Source organism: Macaca fascicularis, chromosome 1 (assembly GCF_037993035.2).
Source record: "Macaca fascicularis isolate 582-1 chromosome 1, T2T-MFA8v1.1".
In the NCBI taxonomy this organism is placed as follows: domain Eukaryota; kingdom Metazoa; phylum Chordata; class Mammalia; order Primates; family Cercopithecidae; genus Macaca; species Macaca fascicularis.
This window is the reverse complement of record NC_088375.1, coordinates 124,860,591-124,878,385: the sequence shown is the minus strand read 5'-3', so window position 1 is coordinate 124,878,385 and position 17,795 is coordinate 124,860,591. Positions and strand designations below refer to the sequence as shown.

Below are 17,795 nucleotides of genomic sequence, written 5' to 3'. Positions count from 1 at the left end.
TGTTGCCCAGGCTGGATTGCAATGGCGCAATCTCGGCTCATTGCAACCTCCGCCTCCCGGGTTCAAGTAATTCTCGTGCCTCACCCTCCCGAATAGCTACAAGTACAGGCGCGTGCCACCACGGCCCCGGCTAATTTTTGTATTTTTAGTAGAGACAGGGTTTGACCATGTTGGCCAGGTTGGTCTCGAACTCCTGGCTTCTTTTGATACACCCGCCTCCGCCTCCCAAAGTGCTGGGATTACAGGCTTGAACCACCGCGCCCGGCCAGACGTCAACTTTTCAGTACCTTTCAATATGTTCTTTGCACCCCATTCCTCAAAGGCCTTTTTTCACTCTCATTTAAATGGTAATGACCATTTTAAAGGAGATTAAGTTTATACTTGATAAGATTAATAACTTTTTTTTTTTTTTTTGAGACAGAGTCTCAGACTGTTGCCAGGTCTGGAATGTAGTGGTGCGATCTCAGCTCACTGCAACCTCCACCTCCCGGATTCAAGCTATTTTCCTGCCTCAGCCTCCTGAGTAGCTGGGATCACAGGCGCACACCACCACACCCGGCTAATTTTTTGTATTTTTAGTAGAGACGAGGTTTCACTATGTTGGCCAGACTGGTCTGGAACTCCTGACCTCGTGATCTTCCGGCCTCGGCCTCCCAAAGGGCTGGGATTACAGGCATGAGCCACCGCGCCCGGCCAATAATTTTTAAATCGCTAACATACAAATGTCTTTTGTTGATTAAAAAAAAAAAAAATCAAAACGATACCTAGCTGGACAGGATTAAAAATCAGCAGCTTACATTCTATCGCCCTTTTGTCGGTACTGACGGTATGTTAACCGTGAGACTTAGAACCTTGTTTCACAGCCCTGATCGTGCCTCATGAGAGTCTTTTACATTCTGGGTATTCTGGTATGGAAGAGGAGAAAATCCGGCGCAGTCCAGGAAAATGGGGAAGGATAAACCTGGAGCCCGTGCGTTCAGGCGCGCCCGGCTAGGTTTTCCGACGGCCGCGGTGTCTCGGTGGGGACCGGTCCCGGAGGCTTCGGCAAGGACCCGGAGCCCCCCCGCCGCAGAACTAACCACGGAGGCCGCAGGTCCCTTTAAGGTGCCGGGCAAGCGGAGAAAGGGAGCAGAGGGGGCGGGAGGAGGGTTCGGGAGCGCACGCCACGTGACTCGGCGGCCAAGTTCGCTGCGAGTTTGACAGAAGTTTGAATCGGACTCGGGGGCTTTCTGCTGCCGGCGGGGCACCGCGGCGGCCGCAGCCTCGGAGAGCACGAACAGCAGCGCCCCTGCGACCCAGCCAGCCAGTCAGCCTGGACTCCGGCCCACCGACGGCCGCTCGCGCTCCGGCCCCGCTCGCCTGCTCTGCCCCCGACCCGCAGCTCCCCGCTCCCCCGCAGTGTCCACCGCCTCCCGGCCAGGGAGCCAAGCCCCCACGCCGCGCCCTGCGCCCGCCGCGCCAGCATGTCCTCGACCGAGAGCGCCGGCCGCACGGCGGACAAGTCGCCGCGCCAGCAGGTAGTCCCTGCGCGCCTCGGACTCTCTCACCCGCCCCTCTCCACCTAGATGTCGGGCTGGACCCTTATCCCACCCCTGGACCGCGTGTGAGTGGGGTAAGGGGACCAGCGCCTTCCCAGGGCTCCCCACAGCCCTGATCCCCCGGCCGGCTGTCTCCGCAGGTGGACCGCCTGCTTGTGGGGCTGCGCTGGCGGCGGCTGGAGGAGCCGCTGGGCTTCATCAAAGTTCTCCAGTGGGTGAGTCGCTGCCCCGGCCCCGGGCTATTTCGGGAGCCTGGGCTGTGACGCTGACCCGAAGCAATGGAGCCAGGGTGGGGGCTGGGGAGGTGCTGCGGCCCGGCCACGGCGGAAGGGTGGGGGGCGGCGACAGGTGGGCGGGGGAGGGGCGGGCTGGGGCTGCTTCTCCGGACTTGGTGGCAGGAGGGTGAAGAGCGAGGCATGCGGAGTCCCGGATTCGGTCCTTCTATGTGCAAGGAGCCTTTGCCCAGGGCGCTCACATTTCACCCGGGCGAGAGGACCTGGGTGTAACCTTTCCAGAACTCTGATCCTGCACATACCACTCCTTGGTGACGGGAGGAGGGAGAAGGACGAGGGGGACGAGGTCCGCTCTTCACCAAGAGGGAAGCCGTGGAGGGCAAAGGAGGGAAGGAAGCAGGCGATGGAAACCATCCTGCCCCCAAAACCACCAGGGACTGGGTGATCCTGCAGGTACTGGGCTCAAGGGACAGGCTCTCGGCTCGCCGTTCCCTGTTGAATTCGCTGGAGTAATCTGAGTTCCTGTAAATAAGTGAGGGAGTGGATGAATGAATGAACGGAGCTTATGGCTCTATGATTAAACAAAAGAAAAAAATGAGACAGAATTAAAAATCACAGCATGGCTAAAATGTGGCATGTAGAATAAGATGGAACACTGATCTGAGAAGCTGGGGCCCTGGGATCCAGACCTAGACCGGCCTTTTCCAGCTATGTCACCTTGGGCAATTCATTTCTCTGGACTTCAATTTCCAACACTAGTCAGATGTTGATCAGAACCTTCCTAGGGTCTCCTTATGCTCTAAATAGGTTGGTGTGCTAGAATATGGCCCTATGTTAGACTTACTCTGTGACCTTGAAAAAGTCACTTGCTCAGGTCCTCAGTTTCCCCTGTTATAGTCTAGTGGAAATACTGTCTTGCTTCACTAGGCCAGTGCCCAAGGCCTCCTGGGTATAAATTAGGAATGTGGACAGGTGCAGTCACTTTCTCAAATCATAAAGACTTGTAGGGGGCATTTAGTGCACTATTGCAGAAGAGATTTTAAGTTAGACAATCCACATACCAAATGGTGTGTGAATAACTTAATTAATGTGCTCTCAGTACCGAATTCAGCTAGGGAATAAGTTACCATTAATACTGAGAAGGATTGAGTTCTACAGGGCTTTGGAGACAAGAATTAGCACTGTGACACCAATTCTTAAATCATGGTTTGCATGAGAATAATCAAATCTGGAACCCAGGGGCAAGAGTGCACTTGGGATTATCAGGCCAGCCTGGGAGCTCCCAAGTGCAAACTCTGGGACCTGGTGGGGACTTTCCACCTTTCTTACTGCCGCAAGAGTGGTTGGACCAATTGCTGATTGAGCTCTTTTGCCTTTGGCCCCTTCCCTGTTCTGATCCACCACTCAAGTGCCAGAGGGAGCCATTTAAGAATGGTATTAAGGCGCTGAGAGATTGGCATCCAGAACTAGAAGAACCATTCTAAGCAATCCAGAGGAGTGGAACCTGAAATGTAAGAGAACAATTTTACCATTCAATTAGGCAAATGGATCCAACAGAATTTGAGACAGACTGTCAAAGGATAAGGGAGACAATGAGGGAGACCATGGACTCCTTTCCCTTGGAGGGATTCTGAAAAGTTTCCTTCTTCAATCCTGCCATCCTTCCCTTCACCCAGCACCCCAAATACCCACAACATTTCTGTAAAGGCTGTACAAAGCAAAGCCTAGGGAAACGATTCAGTCTTGAGGTCAGCATTAACGCCCTAGGAATTAAGATCTGATAGACTTTTATGATCTTCAAGTACTTAGAAAGGGAGTTGTGCAAAACAGAGACCCTTTTCTCTCAGAATGCTAAAGCCTGGGCCCTGAGCTAGACTCTGAATTCCGACTTCATTCACAGGGTAGCATCACAAAGAAACGTGCTTTGCTTTTATTGCCATCCCAGGTAGCCTGAATTCAGGGCGCCAGTTTCACTTGCTTTGAAGCTCTGCAGATGAGGTAACATAAAAAGTACACAGGCACCAGCACCAGAAATGACAGTGGAAATGTCATTTGAGTTTTTCACTTATTTCCTGTTTGGAGGGATCAAATGCTCCTGAGTGGAGAAGGAAAAAAGAAAACACAAAGCTTGCAGTTATTGTAATGGTAATTGAGAATGTTGGTGTCATTATTACCAAAAAACAGAGATTTTACTGGAATCTTTGTGAAAAGAAAGTAATGTTATTCTTTTATTTGTTAGGAGCTTATCTTAGAGTGTTTTTTTCAATTGAGAAATCGATTAATCTCACCTCAATTCCAATTCTGGAGTCTCACTAAGTCTATACTAAGCTAGCAAAAATAACCTGGACATAGACCAATTATTGGAGAACTCATTTTTTTAAAAAAAGAAAAGGTCATCAAATCATGGGAGTTCAAGATAAAAAAGAAAAGGAAATAAGTATCTTATTTTTTTTTTTTTCTTTTAAAGAAAAAGACATACTTAGGGAGGTTGAGGTGGGACGATTGCTTGAGCCCAGGAGTTTGACACAAGCCTGGGCAATAAGGGGAGATCTCATTTCTACAAAAAAATAAAATCAGCTGGGTGTGATGACACATGTTTGTGGTCCCAGCTCCTTGGGAGGCTGAGGCTGGAGGATCATTGAGCCCAGGAGGTAGAGGCTGCAGTGAGCTGTGCACTCCAGCCTGGATGACAGAACTAGACCTTGTCTCAAAAAAAAAAGAAAGAAAGAAAGGAAAGAAAGAAACAGAAAGAAAGAAAGAAAGAAAAGGAAAGAAAGAAAAAGAAAAGAAAAGAAACAGAATGAGACAGATTTTTGAGGTCAGATACGCTTTGGTTTAAATTGAGTCTCTGCTTTCTTGCTTTCTTTCTTTTTTTTTTTTTTGAGACGGAGTCTCACTGTGTCTCCCAGGCTGGAGTGCAGTGGCGTGATCTCGGCTCACTGCAAGCTCCGCCTCCCGGGTTCATGCCATTCTCCCGCCTCAGCCTCCCGAGTAGCTGAGACTACAGGCGCCCGCCACCACGCCCGGCTAGTTTTTTGTATTTTTAGTAGAGACGGGGTTTCACCGTGTTAGCCAGGATAGTCTCGATCTCCTGACCTCGTGATCCACCCGCCTCGGCCTCCCAAAGTGCTGGGATTACAGGCTTGAGCCACCGCGCCCGGCCTGCTTTCTTGCTTTCTAGCTCTGGAACCTGGAGTAAGTAAATACCAAATCTTTTTTTTTTTTTTTTTTTAGACAGGCTCTAAGATAGAGACTAAGATAGAGACTGGCTCTGTCACCGAGGCTGGAGTGCAGTGGTAAGAACACATCTCACTGCAGTCTCAACTTTCCAAGCTCAGGCAATCCTCCCACCTCAGCCTCTCAAGTATCTGGGACCAAAGGCACATGCCACCATGCCCAGCTAAGTTGTAAAACATTTTTGTAAAAATCGGGTCTCACTATGCTGCCCCACCTGGCTTTGAGTTCCTGGGCTCAGGTGATATTCCCACCTCGGCCTCCAAAAGTGCTGAGATTACAGACATGAGCCACCTCACCTAAACAAAACAAAACAAAAAACAATGAGATAAGTGTGGGAGTAGGACCTGAGGAGAGAATTTGTCTTCCTTGTGCTGTGAGCTAACTGGTGATGTTAGTGTCCTCAGGACTGTCACAGGATTATCGCCAGTGAGCATGTCAGTACCAAAGGGGAGCCTCATCCTTAAACTGGAAAGGTTATTCTGACATCGTGGCAAAAGAGATGCAGAAGGAGGAGGCGGAGGGCAGAAAATGACCAGCGCTGTCCCAGCAATGGAGGTACAAGAGGAGAAAGGCTGGTTGGCACCAGAATGCTAGAATTCCCCCTTGTCTCAGGGCCTCTACTTCTCCTTGGCTGCTCTTTATAACCAGTTTGCTCATCTCAGGGCCTTGTGCTTGGTGACAGGGGTGGTTTCAGTTCTTTCCCTCTCTTCTCTGTGTCTCAGTCACTTGGCACAGTTAGGGAAGAAAGCAAACCTGAAGTGGAAAGATGGAGGATTAGGAGACATGGAGGGGGTTGGGAGAAGGTGTCTTTCTGAGCTTCTGCACCCCAAGGCACAGAGCTACTTTTTCCCTCCTTGTAATCCTCAACACACATGGTAGAGCTCTCTTCTTTAGCCTTAACAACTCTGGGATGCAGTGTTTGTTTTTATTATTTTTGTTTGTTTGTTTTAATATGACACTCCTTTCTTGATGTGAATTCTCAAGAGCAGGATCTAGGTCTTATTCGTCTTCGCATCTTCAGCACCTGGCACAAGGTAGATGCTCAATCAGTGTTGAGTTAATGAGCAAATGAAATGGAAAGAGCACTGGGCAGGGAATCAGGAGATGTGAATTCTAAGCCTGGCTTTCACATCAACTAAATGTGACTTTGGGAAGGTGACTTAATCTTTTGGGGCTTCACCTCTGTGAAATAAGATGATTGGGCATGAGCATCTTTGAGGTCCCTTTTGTTCTGCTGCTCTGTGAACCTGTGATTCCCCTCAGATGTTCTCATTTTGCTCTGATACCATCCGACTGTACAGTGTTCAGATTTAAACATATATTTTGGTAAATAAAAAATTATCATGTAAGATCCCTGACTTGAAAAGAATCAGAATACAATAAATACTGAAGTTATTGTGGGTGTATTTTGCCCTCTGAAGAATCTGAAAGCAGGATTCAGGATTGTCAGAACCTCGGGACCGCCATTTAGACACAGCAGAACTTTTGGTAATAATAGAAAACTTTTAGAATCTGTGCTCTCTGAGACAGTACCTGCTAGCCACATGAGGCTATTAGCACTTGAAATGTGCCTAGTGTGACTGAACTGAATTTTTTTTTTTTTTGTATTTTAGTAGAGACGGCATTTTGCCATGTTGGCCAGGCTGGTCTCGAACTCCTGACCTCAAGTGATTCACCTGCCTTGGCCTCCTAAAGTGCTGAGATTACAGGCATGAGCCCCCACACCTGGCCTGAATTTTTTTGTTGTTGTTGGATCCAGTCTCACTCTGTCACCCAGGCTGTAGTGCAGTGGCATGATCATAGCTCATTGCAGTCTTGAACCCCTGGGCTCAAATGATCCACACACTTCAGCAGCTGGGACCACAGGCATGTACCACCATGCCCAACTTTTTTTTTTTTTGGTAGAGATGGGGTCTTGCTATGATACCCAGGCTGGTCTTGAACTCCTGGCCTCAAGTGATCCTCCCACCTTGCTTCCCAAAGTGTTGGGATTACAGGTATGAGACACTGCACCTGGCTTGAATTTTTAATTTAATTTAATTTAGATTAACTTAAATAATCAAGCTTGGCTAGTGGCTACTGTTCTGGATAGTGCAGCTCTAAAGTGTGAGTCCATGAGGGCAGAGATTTTGATTTTCTTTTTCTTTTTTTGAGATAGGGTCTCGCTCTGTCACACAGTCTGGTGTCCAGTGGTGCGATCATGTAGCTTTGACCTCCTGGGCTCAAGAGATCTTCCCACATCAGCCTCCAGAGTAGCTGGGACCACAGATGTGCACCACCACACCTGGCTAATTTTTTTTGGCTAAATAAAAAGTTGGCTAATCTCAAACTCCTGGGCTCAAGTGATCCTCCCACCTCAGCCTCCCAGAGTGCTGGGACTACAGGCATGAACCACCATGCTTGGCCTTTTTTCTTTTTTGTTCACTACTAGATAATAGTGCCTAGAACCGTGCATAGTAGACACTGTACATGCTAGGCATAGTACATGCTCTTAAATTTTATCTTTCTGTAGATGCTCAGGAGTGCCTTTCAGGAGAGTGCTGGTGAAGAGAAGTCTCCATAACTGACCATTCACTGCCCCCAAGTTTTGAGTACCTACTTTCTCTTTACGATTTTTTTTTTTTTTTTGAAATGGGATCTTGTTCTGTTGCCCAGCCTGGAGTGCAGTGGCATGATCATAGCTCACTGCAGCCTTCAACTCTTGGGCTCAAGTGATTCCTCCACATCAGTCTCCTGAGTAGCTGGGACTATTAGCAGGCACCACCATGCCTGGCTAATTTTTTGTTTGTAGTTTCTGTAGGCCAGGGTCTTGCTATGTTGCCTATACGTTGCTGGTCTCAAATTCCTGGGCTCAAGCCATTCTCCTGCTTGGCCTCCCAAACTGCTGGGACTACAGCTGTGAGCCACCAGGCCCGGCCCCTGCTTTCTTAAGGAACTTATAAGGAGCCATTCACTGACTAACTGCCAATAGGTAAAAATATTTCCAACTGTGCTGCCCTTCCTAGAATGTGACATCCTAATCATGTCCAGTACTGGGCACCAGAAGCTAAGAGGTATAAAGAAACTTCTAAGAGGAATCAGATGCCCACAGAACTGACAAAAGGTTAGATAATTCCTACGAGGAAGAGCTAGAGAAGTTCCACTATTACAATGGTGAGGCCACTTTGAGTAAGTAAAGGGTAATGATGCAGAGGCTTTGAGCGACTCTTCTCTACCTCTGTGAAGAAGGTGGGTAGACAGGGCCCTACTGCAGTCTCCATCATTTAATTCAGGAGAGGTTATTTAGGCATTGGAGGGAGGTTTTACTGTCTTCTTTCCCCGATATCTTTAACATGGAGACAATTCTCATTTGTCTGGAATAAACTTCCTGGAAACAGAGAGGTGCCCATTATGACCTTTGGAGAGAGGTCAATGGCTCCAGCATGGAGATCTGCAAGGCCAGGCACTGCAAGCCGGGGGCAGTGGTACTGGACACCTCCCAGGGGCAGAGCACAGCTGTTGGCAAGCCCAGCCAAGAGTACACTGACAACGTTACTCTCAGAGAGAGAGAGTTCTGGGACTGGAAAGGGCCTCTAGATTATCTACTCCAAACCCCTCCATTTAAGATGAGGAAACAGGTCGGGCACAATGGCTCACGCCTGTAATCACAGCACTTTGGGAAGCCGAGGCAGGTGGATCATGAGGTCAGGAGATCGAGACCATCCTGGCTAACATAGTGAAACTCCATCCCTACTAAAAAAATACAAAAAATTAGCTGGGCGTGGTGGCAGGCGCCTGTAGTCCCAGCTACTTGGGAGGCTGAGGCAGGAGAATGGCGTGAACCCAGGAGGTAGAGCTTGCAGTGAGCCGAGATCGCGCCACTGCACTCCAGCCTGGGCAACGGAGCAAGACTGTCTAAAAAAAAAAAAAAAAAGATGAGGAAACAGACTCAGAGAGCAGAGTGACTTATCAGAGCTCACCTGGCTAATTAGTGACAGGACCAGGTCTGGAACCTAGGTTTCCATACTCCTAGTTCAGTTCTTCTTTCACTCCATAATGCTAACAAGCATTAGCAAAATAAAATGCATATAGCTTCTATTCTAGACTCTGGATGCTGGGCTGACATATCGATCAGCTGTCTTCCAAGTGTTTAATGTCCAAGACACTGAGTCTCAAAGAAACATATAGAAAGTGAACAATTAAGAGAATAAGCTCATTGCTTAACAAGAACGTGATATTGGGTACAAGTCAAAGGTAAGTGCACAGGAAACCTAGTCTGAGCAGATGATGTGGAGGACAAGACATTTCAATTTCTCGCCTCCTTTTCTTTTCTTTTCTTTTTTTTGGAGTGGAGGGCAGGGGGAAGAAGGTCTCACTCAGTCGCCCAGGCTGGAGTGCAGTGGTACGATCTCGGCTTGCCCCGATCTCCACCTCCCGGGTTCAAGTGATTCTCCTGCCTCAGCTGCCCAAGTAGCTGGGATTACAGGCATGCGACACTCTACCGCCAGGCTGATTTTTGTATTTATAGTAGATACGGGGTTTCACCATGTTGGCCAGGCTGGTCTCAAACTCCTGACCTCAAATGATTCACCCGCCTCAGCCTCCCATAGTGCTGGGATTACAGGTGTAAGCCACCGCACCTGGCTTCTCACCTCCTTTTCTAACCAAAGTGTGTTTCCCAGAAAGAAATTGGAAAATCATAGGACGAGGAAATTTTATTTCCCTCGAGAGAGAAGGTGTAGTAAAATGTGAGGAAAGGTAGAGAAGAAAACCATTCGAGTGACCTGAGGCACCTCTGGATCTTAACACTGAGAAACAGCAGCATCAACAGATGACAAAGGGAAACACCAGTGGGGAAACGGTGAAGACTGATAAGGCAAGTGGAGGGTACTTTTCTCTGGGCTTGAGCCAAGATTGTCACATTGGCCCAGCCAGCGCTATTGCTAGAAGGCCATGTGCCTTTTGGGGAAGAGGAATTAGGCTGTCAGTACTATGGGACAGCAGTATGGCCCATCTGGGGTGGCTTGGTAGAAGCCGGCCCCTCCAGCTATACCTCCACCAAGGCAGGAAGCCACTGGAAGTTAGCAACTAGGAAACAAGATTAGATGACTAGTTCAAAGGAGAAATGAAAAGCATTCTAGGCATGTCTGATCTAGGTTGATGCAGGGGAGTCTTTCTGAGTGTGTCTCTCCCTTGGGAAGGAAATTCAAGTCTATCTGTAAGCTAGAAGTTTCCTAAAGCCTGAATTGCAGAGGTTTTGTGTTAGTCATCTTAAGGAGGCTACCTATGGTCCCCAAGTCATGCCCAATGGAGAGATCTGGCAACTGTCCATTTCCTGCCTCTTCATCTCCCTCGCAGACACCATTCAGTCAACATTATTCATTTGGCTATTTGGTCCAGCAGCCTGAGGCTGGAAGACAAATGGAAGCCGTGGGTTTCTGCCTAGGCAGTACTTGATTAAAGGGTATCCTCACTGTCCCCCACTCCCGCACTTAATGTCGGCATCTGTGGGGAGTCGCGGTTAGTTGTTGACTTTGGCCAGTTGAGGCCTTCTGACTCTCAAAGAGGTTTCACTCTCTCTCTCAGCTCTTTGCTATTTTTGCCTTCGGGTCCTGTGGCTCCTACAGTGGGGAGACAGGAGCAATGGTTCGCTGCAACAACGAAGCCAAGGACGTGAGCTCCATCATCGTTGCATTCGGCTATCCCTTCAGGTGAGCAAGAATTGGTTCCAACCCAGCACATTGTCTCTCACTTGATTGGCAGGACCTGCTTGGTCTCTTCCTCCTCCAGAAACCTAAAAACCATTCGTTGTGTGCCACTCCAGATTCAAATAGAATGATAAGACTTAGATCCTTTCTGCTCTTTAGCAATTTCAGACACACTGACCAGAGCAAAACGTAAGGGAAACACAGATTGATCACTGTTATAATAATGTTCCAGTCCATGGACAACCCATGGCAGGTCACACCAGCTCATACAGAAAGAGCCACTGCAGTTTGGGATGGAGGCTTACAGGAACCTTGTCAAGGTGGACAGGTCTCTCTGACCCTCAGCAGCCTCCTCTCTGCCTTGAAAGTAGGGAAGCTTATTAGTACTTACATCCTAAAGAGTTGATGTGGGATCCTCAGCCAGTACCACCAGGATACAAGTGGGCACACCTTGACAGGGAGGTAGAAGTGAACTCTTCTCTGGGTATTTGGGAGCTAAGGAAGTAGGGGGAGCTCAAATGTCCAGAGGAGAATGGGAATGGGGCTCACCTTTTCAGAAATTTCTAGTATCAGCACCCAAGTTATATTAACTGTCTCATATATAATTGGCTGTGTTTTTCTCTTTAATTTGTCCACTGCCTCATTGGAAAGCCCAATAAAGCCCGAAAATGGGTGATTCCAATCTTATCTTGGCCACTCTGGGCCTGCACTTTCCAGAGGCAGAGTGAAGCTGATCTGCCTAGTGGTTTGGCTACCAGAAATAGAAGAACTACATACATTGCAGTTGTGACCTAAAGGGCCCTGGAGACACTTGGGAATACATGGTCACCATGTCTGGGCAGGGTAGATGAGTGGGATGGGGGGCAGCTGAGAGGAAGGTAGAGTTTTACTGGAAATTTTGGGGAAGTTCTCATTTTGACTGCAAGGTTCCTTCCAGAAACTTTCCTCCCTACATGACCCCTTTGTTGGCTCTGTAAGAGTTCCCTGCTGAGAACTAGCACAGGACTACTTCTGGGCCAGGGAGAGAGAGGATTGCTTGAGCTCAGGATGGCCTCCCCTGCCACCTGCAGGTTGCACCGGATCCAATACGAGATGCCCCTCTGTGATGAAGAGTCCAGCTCCAAGACCATGCACCTCATGGGGGACTTCTCTGCACCCGCAGAGTTCTTCGTGACCCTTGGCATCTTTTCCTTCTTCTATACTATGGCTGCCCTAGTTATCTACCTGCGCTTCCACAACCTCTACACAGAGAACAAACGCTTCCCGCTGGTGGTGAGTCAGCACAGGCCAGAAGGAATGGGGTGGAGAAACTGAGATGTTTGTGAGGGGGCTGAGGTCAGAACTGGAGCAGAGGACAAACATAGCGGCTTCCACCCCCATGGTGGAATCTCTGCCTCCATCAACCTCCCGTTGCTTGTTCCTGTTCACAGGAGGCACAATAGCACCATACACAAGCAGGCTCTGGAGTTAAGACTGCCTGGGTTCAGATCCCAGCATGGTCCCTTACTTGCTGTGTGATCTTGGACAAGTTAAATAACCTCTCTAAATTACAGTTTCCTTAACTATAAAATGGGGATAAAATAATAACTGCCTCATAGTTTTGTGTGTGTGTATGTGAAAAAATGAGAATGTATGTATTTAGTACATAGTTAGTCTCAATAAGCATTAGTGATTATTAATATTATTCCTCTTTACTCTCTTCCTATCCCAGGGCATGCAAGGTGGAAGGGGTGCCTTAAGGGACCCCATTTGCCTCCTGCGGTCTACCACTTGTAGCTGAGCAATGGTGATCAAAGGAAAAGCTGGGAGGGAAGAGTGGGGAGTTTAGGCTCCACTTGGGATGAGTGGGTTTTGAGGTGAGGCTGACCAACAGATGCCTTGGTACATTGTAGCCAGATCTTAGATGTGAGGGCATTCGCAGGGGCAGCCTGAGTGGCAGGACTCCTTTGGGGGCAGTGAACAGATACCTCAGGACCACCTGGGTTCTAGGTGTTGGGTAGGATGGGAAGAGGCAGCTGTCCTGGTACCCGGGAATTGCCAGCATCATGGCAAGAGGAAAAGAAGCAAGGGAATAATAAGGGCTTTCTGAGTGTATTTCCTATCCCTCTGCTCCTCCCAGGACTTCTGTGTGACTGTCTCCTTCACCTTCTTCTGGCTGGTAGCTGCAGCTGCCTGGGGCAAGGGCCTGACTGATGTCAAGGGGGCCACACGACCATCCAGCCTGACAGCAGCCATGTCCGTGTGCCATGGAGAGGAAGCAGTGTGCAGTGCCGGGGCCACGCCCTCCATGGGCCTGGCCAACATCTCCGTGGTGAGACCTGTGGCCACTGCGGGAAGCAGCACCAGCCCTGCTGCCCAGGCCTGTCCCAGCTAGCAGGTCCTGAAAGGAAAGAGAGGGTGTCCAAGAGCTGGTGTCCCCTGCATCTGGAGCTGGTGCCCTCACTGTGCTTCATGCTGGCTGCTCGCTCCTGGCTGACCCTGAGAGGACATTTTGGGATGAGGGGAACCCGAGAGCCACTTAGCCTTCTGTTCTTTCCTCCTTCCGCACTCTGCCTCCATCCAATTCCCTTCTCGTGTCCCCACCTCTAGGCATACTCTCTGTGATGTCTCCCCTCCTCCTGCCTGTTCTACACAATGTGTGTGAGCACATAAAGGGGAGCCTGGGGCTGTGGCTGAGCTTGAAGCTGGGAGGAGACCCAGCATGAGTGGGAAGGGGCTTATTGTCACTCAGCCCTCAGCCTGGAAAGGGGCTTTGGAGCAGTGGTGGATCAGCTGGATGCATATAGATTTGGCCATCCCAGTTGTTAGAATGTTGAAATATGTCCATATCCATTGGTAAAGAGCTGAGGTCTTGAGCTTCTCAAATGCTGCCCGTCATCCCAGCCACCTCAGCCTTGCTCTGAAAATGACTTGTTCCCACAGCTGAAATGTTTAATGGCTGGCAGACCAGGAACACACTTCTGGAACTTGCTGGAACCCTGCTGAAGGTTCCCCCCACCCAAATTTTGTTGTAAAAATGTTCACAGATACAACAAATTTGAAAAAATTTTACAGTGAACACCCACACACTCACCACCTAGACTGTGCCATTAACTTTTTACTAGACTTGCTTTATCACATATTTATTCACTTCTTCATCCATCAATCCATCTTGTTTTTAGTGCATTTCAAAGATTTGAGACATCAGTACACTTCCCTCTAAGTGCTTCCTGCTGTGAGGTTTTAAAAATATTTTGAATAACTATTTGAATATAGCCCTGGCTGGGTGCCTGATCATAGGGAAGGAGCACCTTGGACAGCTCCTGCCACACCTACCTGGCAGAAGGTGCTCCAAACAGGGCCTCACGTGTGCTGCGGGAGGCACCACAGGGCTGACTCTTGGCTCCTTGCTACGCTTTGCACAATGCTCCTCTAAAGGGCCAGATTCTGCTAGTGACCAAGCTACATCTTGGGTGCATGCTGTGGACAGAATTAGACACTTTCACCTGGGATTCCCTAAACAGGTGATGGGCCTGAGCCCTGCCTCTATACCAAGCTCTCTGTCTTAATTTAGTCTTTTTGGCCCTCTGTGCTTCTTCCCTGCACAACCCCCCACCCCCACTGCAATAGGAACTCCCCCTCCCTGTTCCCACAATGACCCCCTGACTATGCTCACAAATTCCCTTGATGTCTTTGCAGCTCTTCGGCTTTATCAACTTCTTCCTGTGGGCCGGGAACTGTTGGTTTGTGTTCAAGGAGACCCCGTGGCATGGACAGGGCCAGGGCCAGGGCCAGGACCAGGACCAGGGCCAGGGTCCCAGCCAGGAGAGTGCAGCTGAGCAGGGAGCAGTGGAGAAACAGTAAGCAGCCCCCGACCTGGCTACTCCCGAACTGGACAGCACCTCTTCAACCACCTCCGGCTTCCAGGACCTTTCTCTTCCTCCTCCTCCAATTCCCCTCCCCCATCATTCTGGTCTTTGAGCTTTGAGACGATCGGCAGGCATCAGCTGTTGGAAACCTGGGCAGCCCTCCCAGTGGCTTCGTATCCTCCTCCTTGCTGAAGCCATGAATGGCAGGAGCTCAGTGCTTCTTGTCCAGTGCCTGGACCCAGGCATCTTACTTCGGGTGTTACTTGTACCCTTACAGTCTCTGAGAACCAGCTTCTGCTGCAGGTGAGGGTTGGGGGCAGGAAACCAGTGCCCTGAGACTGGTTCCTAGCAGCCACCTTTCTGTCAACCTGTCCAGCTTCAACAATGTTAGGGGGAAGGGAAATCAGCTAGTAGCCTTCCCTTCTGGTCCCTTGTGTGGAAGCCCCAACAGTGGTTTGATGACCCCTCCTCAGTGGCTGCCATCTAGTCCCTGTGTCTGATGTCCAGTCAGTCCACGACTCAGTGTGCCTTCCACTGTCTTCTCTGGCCTCTGCCTGCCCACAGAGTCCACCACGTGTGAACCAGAGAGGTCCACCAGCCTAGAAAACAGCCCTTCAGAGGGTCCTGATGAGGCCTGGACTCAGCTGGGAGCAGGATAAATTTCAACTGAGTTGCAGATTCAAGAAAGTAAAGCCAGTAAACTTGCCGGCAGAATCAACTTCTTCTATCCCCTCAATCCTCCCACCCACCAGGCTGGGGCACTTTCCACCAACACTCTAAACTCTGCTTTAGAAATGCCCTGTCTTCTTCCCTGTCCACCTTCTTGGTCTCACACTTGGGACTCAAAAATGTGGAGTCTAGGACCTGCCCCCTAATCCCCTTACTTCTCTGTCCATCTCCCTTCCCCAGCCTTGTGCATCTGAGGCATTTGAGATCCTTTTTGAAGTCTGTCCAGCCCTTCCTTTTATTCCTGTGGGGCCAGATAAGGGCTTAGGAAGGGCCAAAGGACCATCATGAGGCTAAGTTGCCCCAGAGCCCCAGGATGGATGGGCCCATTTTTTCCTTATTCCCTGCTCAGTTTTCCCCCTGCTCCTTCTCTAGTCCTTCTTTCATATTTCTCCTTCTCATCTTGAAAACAGGATGTTCCCACTCCCCTTGCCCTCCCATTTCTCCCCTGTGTCCTTATTTCTCCGTCTCTATCCCCTCCCAAGTCCAGGGCAGGCCGATGCTATTGGTGCTTCTTCACTTTGGGACCCAGTTCCATATTTGTCTTTAGTGTATATCCTCTTCCTGATACCTCCTTCAGTCCGTCTCTGGGCCCCAAGGCTGAGAATCAGTGCTAACTGGGTAAGGATCACTTGCTTTCCACCCAGCTCAATCTGCCCTGGCCATAGGGCTTCCCAGGGAAGGAAGAAGAGGGAAGAACCCAACCACTTTCCAGTCCAGTGCCAATTGGCCCACCAAGCATCCCAAAGGTGACTGTGCCCTGTGCCAATCTCTCCTCAGGACTGAGTCAACCCCCTTCAACCTCCTCACCTCTCTAAACACCATCCATAGTAACATGTGCATTACTGGGGTACCTAGGAGTCAGGACTTTTGACTTCAGGCCAGTCATTTTCTCCTGATGGGGAAAAGGTAAGATTTACATCCCCAAAGGCTCGAGTCCCTCAGTGAAAGAATTAGTTTTTGTTTGTTTGTTTAAGATTTTGGGGAAGAGATCTGAGGAGGAAAGAAAGGAGATGGGGTGAGAGGGTTTCTAAGTCGGAAACTCTCTCCGTCATGAGCTGTCCCCAGGTTACTCAAGGACAAGGGGGGACAGTTTTGCCTATAGCTCCAGAGACACCGAGAACAAAGGGGCGACCTTCATTTTTCTTCAAGCTGGCCTCTGTGGGGGTCTGTGAGCAGCTTCTACTGGATCTTTGTTTGGATTCTGTGTCTGTATTTATAATTTATTTGAAATGTGCTGGGTAGTGTTCTCATTTGGGGGCTGAAGTTAGCAACTGGGCCTTCAGCTAGGGAAAGCAGTTGCGGGCGGGGGGTGGGGGGAGATTATATTCACTCCTGCCAAGGACTCCCAGCCCAGAACTCTCTTTAGAGCAAGGAAGGCTCGTTCTCTTTCTTCTCAGGGGGCTCCCTTGTTCTCTGTCAGGAGAGCCTTGATTTAGGCTATGGCCTCACTCTCCATGGCCACCCTAAGAGGAAAGGCTACTTCACCTCATTACCTCCGGAGGGCTGGGCGGGGCCAAGTGCCTCATCGGACTCATGCTCTCTCCAACCAGAGCTGGCATCGCTGCTTTGCAAAGTGGGGCCTGAGGTAGAAGAAGGTGTCTGGTTTCTCCAGCTGCTGTAGGAGGCTAACGGGCAGGGCACTTGCCCTTTGTCCCACTAGATTCTAACCCAGCGCCAGGGTGCCCACCTAGGACCTTTCCTGGACATGAGTTTCCATCACTCTCACGGCCATCAGTCTCCTACTTCTGGGATTGCAGATCAGGGGTAGGGGGAGAATGTTGCATGTTGTTTTCCGGTGCTTGTTATTATACATTTGAATAAACAGTGCTGCAAGTACTTGCCATGAAGGATCTGAGACTGGAGTCCTTCTGGGGATTTATTTTTTCTTCCTCTCCCTTGCTTTAAGTTCTTGGTCAAATATCAGGACTTTCACCAAGGTGCTTTCCACTCTGTACCCCAAGCAACAAAGTCATACTCTGTTGCTTGGGGTGCAGAGAGGAGAGCAGTTATTTCTAGCAGGCTCTCGTCTAGTGACATCTCCTCTTTTGGTGGCACCCAATTAGACCAAAGTAACTGGGACTCATTAGCAATTCTGGAGCAAACTCAAAAGGTGAGAGATAGTGGCTTCCACAAAGCTGTTTCCATTTGCTCTCCTACCATCTGTGACCCAAACACGCTTCCTGTCAGGAGTTAAGGGCCATATGCTTCGCTTTCTTAACTATCAGCTTCTTGTTGAACAAACTTGTACCTCTATCCCCCTTCAGAGAGTCACACACTACATTTACATCCCCTAGAAAAATACACTTGAGTACAACTGAACATTTAATTTTTAGCAGATTCCTGGATGCCCTAGGGATCATCTGTGGGTCTCAGGTTGAGATTCCCTGCCCTCAGAGATTATTCTTGAAGTACTTATACCTTCCCTGGATGAAAAGAAGAAAATCTAAGGTCTTGCTCCCAAACTTGTTTTTCCCTTAGCTAAAGGGTCAAGAGTAGGGGGTGAGGTGTGAGACGTTGAGGAGG

The 17,795-nt window shown here is 49.4% G+C and overlaps 1 protein-coding gene across 3 annotated transcripts; it reads left to right on the top strand.

Moving 5' to 3' along the window:
• The first annotated feature begins 1,209 nt into the window (after positions 1-1,209).
• On the top strand, positions 1,210-17,115 carry SYPL2 (synaptophysin like 2). Of its 3 annotated transcripts, XM_005542472.5 has the most exons (6): positions 1,210-1,517; positions 1,679-1,753; positions 10,574-10,698; positions 11,766-11,967; positions 12,815-13,006; positions 14,374-17,115. In XM_005542472.5, the coding sequence occupies exons 1-6, from the start codon at positions 1,464-1,466 to the stop codon at positions 14,536-14,538; spliced, it is 813 nt and encodes a 270-aa protein (XP_005542529.1). In that variant the 5' UTR covers positions 1,210-1,463; the 3' UTR covers positions 14,539-17,115. The 3 variants fall into 3 exon arrangements, with proteins under 3 accessions (XP_005542529.1, XP_065404577.1, XP_073855986.1); XM_065548505.2 differs by lacking the exon at positions 1,679-1,753; XM_073999885.1 differs by lacking the exons at positions 1,210-1,517; positions 1,679-1,753 and adding an exon at positions 2,075-2,224.
• The last annotated feature ends 680 nt before the right edge of the window (positions 17,116-17,795 follow it).

Excerpts from the sequence above, each read along its gene's own strand:
- SYPL2 (XM_005542472.5), top strand. The coding sequence starts at position 1,464 with ATGTCCTCGACCGAGAGCGCCGGCCGCACGGCGGACAAGTCGCCGCGC. Across the intron at positions 1,754-10,573 it reads TCATCAAAGTTCTCCAGTGG|CTCTTTGCTATTTTTGCCTT; the intron begins GTGAGTCGCTGC and ends TCTCTCTCTCAG. Across the intron at positions 13,007-14,373 it reads GCCTGGCCAACATCTCCGTG|CTCTTCGGCTTTATCAACTT; the intron begins GTGAGACCTGTG and ends ATGTCTTTGCAG.